At 40.2% G+C, this 12,444-nt stretch overlaps 1 protein-coding gene across 1 annotated transcript; it reads right to left on the minus strand.

Annotated features, from left to right (window-relative positions):
* Nucleotides 1-7,532: 7,532 nt before the first annotated feature.
* On the minus strand, nucleotides 7,533-12,242 carry MODO-UE (MHC class I antigen). The gene is made up of 8 exons (XM_056817962.1): nucleotides 12,140-12,242; nucleotides 11,675-11,944; nucleotides 11,164-11,442; nucleotides 10,541-10,816; nucleotides 10,297-10,401; nucleotides 9,827-9,859; nucleotides 9,613-9,657; nucleotides 7,533-9,425 (listed from the first exon to the last, which is right to left on the minus strand). Exons 1-8 carry the CDS (start codon nucleotides 12,201-12,203, stop codon nucleotides 9,421-9,423), a joined length of 1,077 nt encoding a protein of 358 aa, XP_056673940.1. The 5' UTR covers nucleotides 12,204-12,242; the 3' UTR covers nucleotides 7,533-9,420.
* Between the last annotated feature and the right edge of the window lie 202 nt (nucleotides 12,243-12,444).

The raw sequence follows: 12,444 nt of genomic DNA on the forward strand, positions 1-12,444 counted from the left end.
AAGAAAAAGCATTGGAGGAAGGAAACAGAAAAGGAAAAAATAAATTAAAAATAGAGCAGACAGAATGAGGAGAGTGTCCCCTGCTGATGGAAAGGAGCTAATACCTGCCAGAGCCATGTTGAATAGAGGCTCATAGAAAAGCAGATGCAATGAGAACTGAGAGAAGAGCTTGCATTCCCCAATCCCTTCCCCCTGACCTGAAGGAAGGAAAAAAGGCTTTCTATGTGTTACTGAGGGCTGAGTTGATTAGAGGAAAAACTTCACTGCTACTTGATAGAGCTGCCTGAAGAAAGAAGTATGGCTTTCCCTTTTCTACCACCTATGGAAGGAAAACCCCTCAGAGGTTTCTCTGTTTTGTTCATTCCTGTCACTTTTTGATTTAGAAGGAAAAACTCCTCAGATTTCATCCTGAATAGTTTTGCAGATCCTAAGCCTAAGGAAACTGCTTTTCCGGCCCTCCATTCTTATTGTTATGTAAAACACACTTCCATATTGGTTATTGTTGTAAAAGAAAAGTCATACATAACCAAAGCCCCAAAATAAAAACAAAAATACACTGATGTGAAAGACAACTCCAACAGTCTTTCTCTGCAGGTGGAGAGCATCCCTCATCATAAGTCTTTCAGGATTGTCCCAGATCATTACATTTCTGAGAGTAGCCAAGTTTTTACAGTTAAGCATCATCCATTATTGCTGTTATTGCGTACAATCTTCTTCCAGTTCTGCTTATTTCTCTCTACATCAGTTCCCACAGATTTTTGTCCAGATTTTTCTGAAATCATCTTGCTTATTGTTTCTTATAGGATAAGAGTATTCCATTATCAACACATAACACAGTTTGTTCCAATTAATGGACATCCCCTCAATTTCCAATTCTTTGCCACCACAAAAAGAGCTGCTATAAATATTTTTATACAGTAAGTCCTTTCCCCCTTTTTATTGTCTCTTTGGGATACAGAAAGAAACTGCTTTTGAGAGGGGAAAAAAGCATAGTACTATCTGAGAGACGAATGAAGACACAGTTTGAGTGAAAGTCAGTGAAAAAGAGGCCTTCCCAGGAGATGAATTGTGGTGTACAGTATTCCCAAAGAAATGGAGAATATCAGGGACTGAAGTCAGAGTCCAGAATGGCCCTAGGCATGTGAGTTTTATTAATATGCCTCCTTGATAGCTTTTAGTAACTTTGTTTCTACTCTTTGCATATTGGTCAGAGTTATGGGTGGACTGCTATGTAATAATTATTCTTTTTAGTAAATTTTTCATGATTAAAAGTTAATTATGTAATTTTTGCTGATTTGTTTAAATGGGAAGAAAATATGATAGGAATAGAAAAAAGCATTTAATAAGTGCTTACTATGTTCCATACAGCATGCCAAACTGCTGGGTATACAAATACAATCAAATGAAAGACAGAATTAGCCCTATAGGACCTTATATTCTAATTGTGAAGATTTACTCTTGATATTATGCCATTTTGATTCTAATACTGCTCTGTAACATTGTATTTTTCATGGCTTTTCCCTCATTCTTTTATCCTGACAATCACAGGAATGATCTCATATCCCTTGTCCCAGCACTTTCTACAAAATTGGAACAATTAAGATACATTCCATAGAGACGTGTGCTAGTCTAATCATACAGGACTTAGATGGTTAGGCTGAGGATGGAGGTCTGGAGGTCTTGCTTAGGCAGACATTTGCTCATCAGGTCTCTTGGATGGAAGTCCTCTGCAAGTTTGAAGCTTCTTTTCAACCAACCCAATCTAATTACTCCTTCTTATATTGTGTATTAAGATTAGTTGATTGTACTTAACCAACTGAATGTATATTAATGTCTGTTAATATAAGAGAAATAATCACTCTCCCAATGGATTCACATTAAACTAGATAATACTGATAGGTGTAAATATGGGATTAACTCTCCTCTGCATATTTTTAGATTTAATCTCCAGAAGCATATACACCCCCCTTACACTTGAGTGAGGAAGATCTGTGACCCACGTGTGCAATAGTGGGTGATGAATCAGAATCAACTGACTGCCTCCTGGGCAGTCCTAAGCAAAGCTTTAGCTGTAATTGGTGCATGTAAAGTAGAGGAAAGTTACAGGAAGTGATGAAAAGGATGGGCTTTAAAAATGCCAAGAACTTCCTGTGAAGATGTCTTTTACCTTCAACTTGATCTTGAAGGAGCTCCAGCTTGAGACCTCAGACTGCTCTTGGACTTTTCCCTTAAAACTACCACATGGGGTGAGTGAAAAAGACTGACTCCTCTCCTAGATTTTCTGAAGGGACTAGCCTCAGGAGAGGCCTCCCCTCTTGAAAGAGGCTTCATGCATCCCCAGGTCCTTTGCTCATGGCTGAGGACCCTCCAGCTAAGGACTAATTAGCCTTGCCTGTGCTGAGGCAGGACAGGGGTTGGAGCAAAATACTTAGTATGTTAGGTTTGATATCTTACCCTATCCTCTCTCTGATTTTCTTACTTTAACTCTTTTTATATTTTATAAGTAAATTGCTAAAAAAATCATTTTGGAATTGATCAAAATTCCTGGCGACCTTACTCTTAAATAAGCCAGTCCAACCTTTTATATTAACCCTTTATATTTCTGTCCCTTACATAGGGAATTAGCATAGAATTAGAATCACTGACTTAGGATGGGCAGGGGTCTAATCAAATATAGTATGGGTCAAATTATTTCTCTCATAAGCATAGGGAATAGCCAGTGAAAGGGTATGGAAATGAGAAATGGAATGTTGTGAATCTTGTGAATGGAGAGCAGGAAAGTATAAGAAAATGGGAAAGGTGAAAAGGGTCTATCTAGGTCAGCATTGACGAAGGCCTGGTACATGTGCAGAGCCAGCACCCAGGGAGAGGCTTCATTCCCCCTCTTCCCAGGGCCCAAAGACATTTTTTGCGTGCCCCATCCCTCTGTCCAGCCACTCAAAAAGAATACTTCCTCTTTCTGCTCTCTGAGGTAATGTGGAGGGGCTCACAAGCCACTTGAAGTTGCAGTTTGATCACCTGAACTTGAAAACCTTTGCCAACTCTGGTCTAGGTTATCAAGAACTAAAGGGAGGACTTTCTATTTGACCCTGGAGGTAAGAGGGAGTCAGTGGAATTTATTAAATAGTGTGAAGTGGCATGGTCAGAACCACACTATAGGGGAATCAATTTGGCAGTTTAATAAAGGATGGATTAGAATAAGGAGAGACTTAAGATAATGAGATCTCAAGTAGAAAGTTACTATAAAAGTTCAGCCAAAAGTTAATTCTGAACTAGGATGATGGTTGCATGATTGGAGAGAAAATGCCTTTAGGAATTTAGCCTGAACCAACTTTCTTATTTTCATCATTCATAAGGATCATAGATTAAAAGTTGGAAGGGATCCAAAGATCATCAAATTCAGCTCCATTGTTTTATAAATGGGGAAACTGAGGTCCACAAAGATGGTCACACAGGTAATAAGTCGAAGTTCCACGATTTAAAACAAGGAGATGGGACGCCAAATCCAACATTCTATCTAAGGCAGCACATTAACTCCCCTGTATGAAGTGGTATACTGGCTAGATTTATCGGATAGGCTCTTGGGCTCCTAGATATAGAGTTGTGAGTCAACTTTTAGTTCATCAAATCCAACCTATTCATTTTAAAGAAAAGGAAAGAGAAGCACAGACAACTTAAATGACTTGTTCAAGGTCATTCAGGTAATAAGTAATTGAACCTGAATTTGAATGCAGCTTAACATCACTCTAAACCTAGCATTCTTTGTACTGTTATTAAATATATATATAAACATATATAAAATATTATAATATATAAATATATCCCCATATAAATAAATCATATATGAAAATATATAAATAATATATATATATATATAAATCTCTTTACTCCCCAGCTTAATGCTGAATCAAGCAATAATATTGAAGTTCTTACTTATTGTAAAACATTGTGTTAAGTGTTGAAGCAGATAAAAAGGATTAGAAATAGTTCCTCCATTCACTGACTTTCCAGTCTTGGCACACTCTTATTTGTCTAAATTTTACCTGTTCTTTAAGAGCCAGTGCAAACTCAACCCTATAAATGGAGGTTTCCTTGTCCATTCTATTGCATATTACAAATATATTATACCTTAAGTATTTATTATATATACATTATTATAATATGCATACATTATATATTTATCCATCATATTTTACTTTTCTTCAGTTATTCCACATACCCTCCAACCAAATTTGCCTAATTGCATTTGCTATCACTCACAGATTCACTTTCTTGTATTGAATTTTCACCATTTCTTCTACCTCAATGTATCAAACTACATACATTATAGGCCTGGCTTCATAATTCTCTCCTAATCATGTCAGAATATTTAGGTTTAGCTACTGATTTAATAGCCTGTTGCATTTCCTGTAAATCAGTTGGCTGTTGTGTGGATTTTAGCTTACAATGAGAATAGCAAGTAGAATTTTGCTTTCTGTGTCTTACTAGTGTGCCTTTATTCTTATTTACTTCATATTTCTTTGATCCAGTGTCCTTTCTTATGGCAGAAAAAATATTGTCTAGTTTCTCTCTGTATTGTTTTTGGTTTATAAGTAGGTTTTGTGTATGTCCTAACGGTATTCAGCTTCTTGATTTCCTCAATCTCCTTTTCTCTTAATTTTTTCTCTGTTACCTCTAATTTTTCCCTTAAATCTTGCATTTGTTTATTTTGCTCTGAATGATTTTTATGCAGGTAAGTCACGATTTCACGTAATTTGATCAGACTCACAGAATCATACTTTGGAAAGTAATGTTTGAAAAAAAGTACTTCAAGTGAGGTGTGCACCCTTTCAAAAACTGTCTCCTCACGTGATTATTATAGACTCATCAGTATTTGCCTCTAAACCATCATAATTGATTCAGCCATTTCAAAGAGATGATCTATAAATGAAGCTGTATGTTCCCCTCTATTTTGCATTAGTTTGTCAAATCTTGCCCAGGCATTAGGCTTTGAACAACAGAGCTTAATAGCTTGGAGCAGGTCTTCCCTACATTTCCTTAAGTAGGTCATGCTGGTGGGATTAGAAAAATCGAGGTCTTCCCTTTGCTCCTCTGTGGGTCAATTGGTCAGGTTGTTTTCTGACCTAGTCTTTTCAATGAATTGGCAATGCTCATGGGAACTAAACAGTTCAGACGAGAAATTCTACATCTTGGAAATCTGGATCAAAAATTCGGAAACCACGTTTGAATTCTGAGTCTTATAGGGTTGATCGATAAATTTTGGAACCCGTTTCTTCAGGGAATCAAGCTCCTGGGTTGTAAACTGTCTATGCACCTTTGAATGTAACATACCAGGTGTACTTGATAATTTGGTAACATCCATTAGTGGAAAAATTTTCTCAGGTCCACTTTCAGACTTAGTGTCCTTGTCACTGCCATTTCCCTGTAAATCAGCCTTTGCTTTCTTTGCCTTTCTGTCTTTCTCTTTGGGTGCACTATCTGTCTGGCCATGTCCCTTATCCTTAATCTTGTCTAGCCCTTTTGCCTTCATAAATTCCTCAAACATGTTCTTAATAACATTTTCCAAGTTAGTATCCACCACCATTATCTGTGCTGCCTTTTTGGGGATTATAAATCTATAGATGTTCTTCAAATAAGTCAGTGTCTGTATAACAGCCATGGAGATGATATAAACTTGAGTCATAATGTGCCAGAGGACAGTTTCTTTTTGGAATGGCAACTTTAGTATGAATATCATGGTGTTGCCAAGGTATTCCACTGAATCTACAATCATGGTGGTCATTTTACTGTATAGGGTGTTATAAATCCAAAAAGCCATAATGGCTCCCAGCACAACTCCACAGAGCACTTGCTTAAACATCTTGCTGTTATCTTTAGAGATTATAAAGTTCAGTCAGTCTGAGGTGCCAAATTGTAATAGATAATATTGGGGGGGGTATATTTGATGGGTAAACGATAATAAATCAGGTTGTTATCTTCTTTTGCCTGCCCTCCTCCCTCTATACCTCCCTTCCTCCTGTTTCCTCCCTCTCTCTCAACCTCCCTCTTCATCCTGTTCAGCTTCCCTCCCCTTTGTCTTCTTCTTCTGCTTACTAAATTACTCAAGGTGAGTTTGTGCTGTCTCAAATGAAAATACTTTCTATCTTCTTTTATCTTAAGTAAGGGTTTATTTGGGGGAAGACAGGAAAAGATGAAGGATGGAGGTAACAGGGTTGGGGTTTTCCTTATTATCTACAATGAGCCTTAGGTTGGAGGATATTGAGAGAAAATGGCAATTCAGTCACTACCATGAAACAGAGCAAGTCAGAGAGAGATATATGGATTATTGTCCTTCTTCTTTTGCCTTCAAATCAGCCAACCCACCTCCAACTTGATTTTCCCAAGTCCTAGAGATAAACTCAGCTTCTTCCTTCAAAGTCACCACCATCAGCCAAGAAACCCAGAAATTATTCAGCAGTTAGCTCTTGCCTTCAACTGTTTCCCTGTAACATTCCAAATGGAACCTTCCGTTGATTCACAGTTGATCAATCTCCAGTCATTGCTTCTTGTCTTGCTGCATGCCTTATAATTTCTCTCTTTTCCACATTGCACTTTCCCACGTATACTAGCTCTCTGGTCATTGTGCCTCTTGTTTGTATCTTGGCTTTACTCTTTTACTGATAGCAGTGAGAAACAAGGAGATAAGTGGAAATTCCTTGTGTCTCTTTCCCTCTGAGGCTGACATGTGACCTTATGAATCTTAGCTTTGGTTCTTTATCTGTTTGCTGTGGTCATCCTTCTTTTATTTTTTTCGGTGAAATAAGTTGAAGGTTATGACCATAGGAATTTCCAAAGGTCAGAAGAGAAAGTCAGGAGCCTGGAAGTCAAGGAATCCATGCCAGGTTTTGAAGTTTGGATGAAGGAGAAACATTCAGGACCCAGACAGAAGGAGCTGAAATGAGGACTTATTTGGCCACTGCCAAATAATACTGCATTTAGATACAAATTAGGAGGGACCAATGTAATATAGAAATTTGGTTATGTCTGAGCCTACTCTCCCCAGAAACTGAAGTAATTTCAGGGGACAGTGAACTCCCAAGGTATTGGTGAGAAATTCATCCTTGTAATACATTCTAATTAAGTATTCCTTTATAAAAAGCTATTGATGCTAACTGGGTAATTGGACCTGGGACCCTAGTCACTGCTAACTAATGGAATGGACAAGAACCCCAAGAATAAGGGTAGGATTTCAACTAATGGCATCCAAGAAGTGACAGCCCTGAGAATACTACCAGCATCTGATCAGAAAATGTAATAGTAAAGAGCTTCATCTGCATATACTTCATTTAACTTGCTTTTATATGATTTAGTATGAAACTAATTAGTTTTATACAATCCTTTAAGTAGTATAGGTAACTAGAAAGTTAGAAAGGCTGGTCACAGTTGTTTATTAACTGATAGATAAACTTAAGAGCTTCTTATGTCAAGTACACAGATTTACTCTCTCCTGATTCTCAATAAAGATAAGAGAAGCAATCATAGACCCTGTTGTGAAAGTAGGACTAGTATTTACTTTTATTGGAATGTATGCCTATAGTAGGGTTCTCAGATTTTGACTCAGAGGCAACTTTGCTTATCTTTAAGTTTCTTCTTGTGAGTTGTTGTTTGGTATAATATCAATATGTCTTTTCCTAAAATATTGTTTGAAGATAGTACTGACAGGATTGGTAAAGTGGTTGGACCTTGTATTAGAAGAGTAGGATGAAGAGATATATTATAGATATTCATATATCATATATATGCATATTATATATCAAATATCCATATGTTGTATACATATTATATATATGCATTACGTACTACAGGTTTAGGGATTTGGAACATAGCAGTTGCTCTGGTTAGGGAGAATGTGAAGTAACTTTTCATCAGAGATACTGAGACTATTTGAAAGCAAAATATTTATCCTTCAACCTATAAACCAGGAGGAAAATGATAGAAAATGAGAAGAGTGGTATAGCACTTACTCTGTCAGGTTATTAGTCAAGACTCCAGGTTCTTTGTTTTTCATCTTCTATCCCCATACCCCAGGTCTATCACTACATGCTAACCCATGAGGTTTTTATGATGAGGAGAAACATTCTTGGCATCCCCACATGGTCCCATGTATGTGTTGGATGGGTGGGTAGTGAGTTAGGAAAATCACTGGGATATCCTAGATAGTCAGGTGGTACAGTGGATAAGATGCTGAACTTAGAGTCAAAAAGATTCACTTTCTTCCTGAGTTCAAATCTAGCCTCAGGTATTTACTACCTCTGTGACCTCAGGCAATTCACTTAACCCTATTGTCCTCAGTTTTCTCACCTGTGAAGGAAATGGTAAACCACTCAAATCTCTTTGCTAAGAAAACCCCAAATGTAGTCACAGAGTCAGATCTGACTGAAAAATGACTGAACAACCGAACTAAGGTTTGGAAAGAACCTGCATATGTGATATTATCTTATTTGATCCTCACAATAACCCTGTAAGGTGGGTGCTATTGGCATGCCTATTTTACCAATGATGAACTTAAGGCCCAGAGAGGCTAGGTGAATTACCTAGAGTCATGCAAATAGACATTATCAGAGCTGGCATCTCAAATCCAGGTTCTCCTGGCTCCAAGCCCACTATACCACCTAGCCAACTAAATGAAATAAAAAGATCTGACTACATAGCCCCTGAGGTTTTTCTGGTTATAACTTTATCAGCTTGTAACTCTCTGGTTACAGTAACGTAGGGTCTTTCTGACTTCCTGGAAAATGTCAGTTTTACAACATATGCAGACTAACAGAACATACAGTATAGGGGAGAAACAAAATAAAAACAAAATATTTGAGTAGTTATTATAAAAAGACATTGTCCTCTACTTCAGTCTTTCCCTCCACCCTAACCAAGACTCCCATCTGCAACCATGGAATCAACCCTGCCAATAATATAATTCTTAAAAATCTTAAAATCTTTATTTTCTTTTCCTTTTCTTGTATTATGTATTATATATTATGTATTATGCACAATTCCATGAAATTGGGATGGGGAGGAATGGGAATTGAGCTATCAAGAAAAATTACTCAGTATATCTTTCTACTCATAAAGCAAACATCAGGAAAAAGACAAGTTCATTGCTGGGGAGGACAGAGAAGTCTATATAATCTTACTGCTCTCACTCTAATTTCTTTCCTCCAAAGTCTGGTAGGTAGTATAGAAAGAGAGCGGGTGGAAGGAGCAGGAGAGGTAGAAAATAATACACTGAGAGGGCCAATGTTCCCTATTATAAGGTTTGACTGGTGGGTATGGGTTTGATCACAAAGGTTTATACAGGGAGAGAAGCTGGGAATAGGGAAATAAAAATGAAATGGAGAAGCAAGTGCCCGTGGTTGTCTCTCTGTCCCATACAGGGTAACTCCATTAGGCTTAAAAAAAAAAAAGGAAAGAAAGAAACACAGATTAAGGAAAGTCATTTCTACCATCAAACCTCTCATTACTTTGGACAACCTATCTCACCACCACTCCCAAAATCAGGAACTCTCTTAGCCCCAATCACTGTCATTCATCTTCATTGCATTTGTCACCTTTATACCATCCCCTCCAGAATCTTACTTCTTGCGGTAAAAGAGACATCTGATCCCTGGGCACTGTCATTACCTAGAGAAACATGAGAGAGATAACCTAATCAAGATCTTATTGCCCAGAACAGGAAGGAGTATGAAAAGGGATGGGCAGAGGTGAGAGTCTCTGGGTTCCCACTTCCCACATCCCAAGGTTTAAATAAACCAACCTCTCCCTTCTATCCATATGCCAACCCTTTACTTACTTGCAGTTGCAGTATAGCTTCCTCTTTTGCTATCTATAATTTAAACAAACAAACAAATAAATGAATAAACAACAAGCCAGTGGGAAAGTTTAGGGGAGAGGCAAGTACACTGAGATCCCAGGGATTCAATTGATCTGCCATTTACCTAGGATAAGTTCTTATAACTGTGACTCTAACAACAGGAAGAGAAGAAAGTTTTCAGTTCTTTCCACCTAAATTTCTGCATCTATTTCTGGTCTGTCTGAAGTAATTACCCTACTCACTGACCCTATTGCACCCAAAATAGATAATCTGTGAAAAAATAGTGTACCTTTATTAGTTTGTTCATCTATTGTCACAGGGACTATATAGATTATCAATCTTTACTATGAAATGAGATTTGTTGGGTGAGACAGATACAAAACAAGGAGGAACGACACAGAATTTCCACCATGCCTGCTACCTACTGAACCCCTTTCACTCTTCCCTACCTGAAGTATTTTTCCTCCAGACCACAACTCCGATAATGACTGCAGCTAGGAGGAGGAGAATAGTGATGACTCCTGCAGAGAGTCCTATGGATGAGAACTGTGACTCTAAAAGGAAAATGAAAAGTGAGAGACACTGTTCCCTATTCGAAGTCCCACTTTACCACTCAAGAATAGCTTCAGAGCCTTCTGTCCCTGGAAATAGCTAGAGGCAGAGAGCTTCCCCCAATCCCACCTCGGTCCTTACCCCATTTCAGGAAAAGTGGCTCAGGCAGGCCCTCATGCTGCACTCGGCAGGTGTATTTATGCTCACTTCCAGAGAGCATCTCCACAGCTGCCCACTTCTGGAAGGTGCCATCTCCCGCAGGTCTGGTCTCAATGAACTCCGTGTCCTGGAGCTGTTCTTCTCCCTCCCTCAGCCAAACCAGTGAGATCTCCGCAGGGTAAAAGTCCTGTGCTCTACATTTTAGGGTTACCTCCCCGTCAGAACTTGTGTGTCGGGTCACTCGAGCAGAGGGCGGGTCTGTGGGGGGCCAAAGGCAGAAGTATGGTAAGAGTTGCTTGACCAAGGTGATCCTGCTTCAGGTACACAAAGATAAGATTGGAGGCCGGGAGAGGGACCACAGTCCCGTCTTGGGCAGATTCTGACCCAGAATAGGACTAGAGATCTCCTGGGAGAGCTTAGGCTAGGAGAGCAGCTGCAGGGGAAAGAGAAGGGCTAGAGTCTCCCCCATTCAAGGAGGGGGAGGCTGAGCCTCTCTGAAACCTCCCGGCACGCACATACATGGCTTCAGAGTGAAGAAGCCTGATAAGCCCCCTAGGGAAGGGGTGCAGCGGAGCTAGGAGGTAGGTAGGAAGGTAGGAAGGTACCTGCCCTAAGTAGCCTCTCCTTTCCATTTTCCAAGTGTCTTTGAAGCGTGTGCACGCACTCCTCCTCCAGATAGATCTTCCAATATTCCGCAATTCCTTGATTTGCTTCCCACTTGCGCTTATTGTTCAGAGCTCCGACATCTGCAGCGATCCAGCGCAGCGTCCCAGTGTCCAGTGTTAGGTAGTCACGTCCATCGAACCCGTATTGCACGAAGCCACGGCTGAAGCTCCCGTTGGAGAACACTTCACAGCCTGACTGACGCTGGTATGTGTGAACCCCTGACACCCCCAAGAAGATTCAGTATGGCCCAAGGGCTGTGTCTCGCCAAGATCACACAGCATCTCCGTCCCAAAGACATTTCCACAAGATCAGAAATCTTGTTTCTCTCCCCCTAAGTCCACACGCCCTTCTCTCCAAGTTCTGATTCCCCATCCCCGCCCCCGACCACGTGTGTAGCCCTTAACAGGAATGGACGGATGTGTCAACCTGGGGTCCCGTCTTGTCACTCACCTCCCTCGCTGTGGTTGTAGTATACTGGTACCTTCTGCAGGCACATTCGGTAACGCAGCGTGGCTTCCCTGGAAAACCGCGTCTCCAGCTCCCAGTAATCGGACATCTCCTGTTCGATCCACGGAGTTCTGGCCTCCATGTTCTGGCTCCGGCTGTCACTGTCGAAGCTCAAGACCTGCTGATCATCCACGTAGACTACAGCTGTGAACTTCGGTTCGGCTAGCCCGGGCTGGGATGCCGCGGTGTAGAAATACTTCAGAGAGTGAGAGCCTGAGTCAGGAACAAGGAACAAGGAAGAACTTGGCCGGGGCTCAGGACTTGGATCCCAAGAGTCTCGGTGCACTCCCGCTGTCGCAGTCTAGTCTGTGCTCAGTATCTGTAGCAAAGGCTGAGGTGTCCCGGAGCAAACTAGTCCCAGCCCTCCCGACCTTGTCTCCAGGCATTTAACCTAATAATTACACTTACCAGCCCTTATCTCAGTAAGGACCAGGGTCCCCAACAAAAGTAGAGAGAGCACCAAGAATCCCATGGTCGAGAATCAGAAAACATTGAAACAAACTCACTCTGGCATTATATAAAAAAAACAGAGCTTAAACTCTGATTGGCTGCAGAGAGGCTCTGCCTCCCAATGGCAAATGGAAATAGAAAAAAAAATATCGTGGGTGGAGGGGCAGAATAAAGAGAAGTTAGAAGAAAATTGATATAGATTCCCAGAGAATCCCCAGCATTAGAGATCAGGGACCATTCCCTGATATCTGTGGTCTACACCC

The sequence above is a fragment of the Monodelphis domestica genome, chromosome 2 (assembly GCF_027887165.1).
Source record: "Monodelphis domestica isolate mMonDom1 chromosome 2, mMonDom1.pri, whole genome shotgun sequence".
NCBI lineage: Eukaryota > Metazoa > Chordata > Mammalia > Didelphimorphia > Didelphidae > Monodelphis > Monodelphis domestica.

Excerpts from the sequence above, each read along its gene's own strand:
- MODO-UE (XM_056817962.1), bottom strand. The coding sequence starts at position 12,203 with ATGGGATTCTTGGTGCTCTCTCTACTTTTGTTGGGGACCCTGGTCCTT. Across the intron at positions 11,945-12,139 it reads CCTTACTGAGATAAGGGCTG|GCTCTCACTCTCTGAAGTAT; the intron begins GTAAGTGTAATT and ends TTCCTGACTCAG. Across the intron at positions 9,860-10,296 it reads CTGGAGGAAAAATACTTCAG|ATAGCAAAAGAGGAAGCTAT; the intron begins GTAGGGAAGAGT and ends TTTAAATTATAG.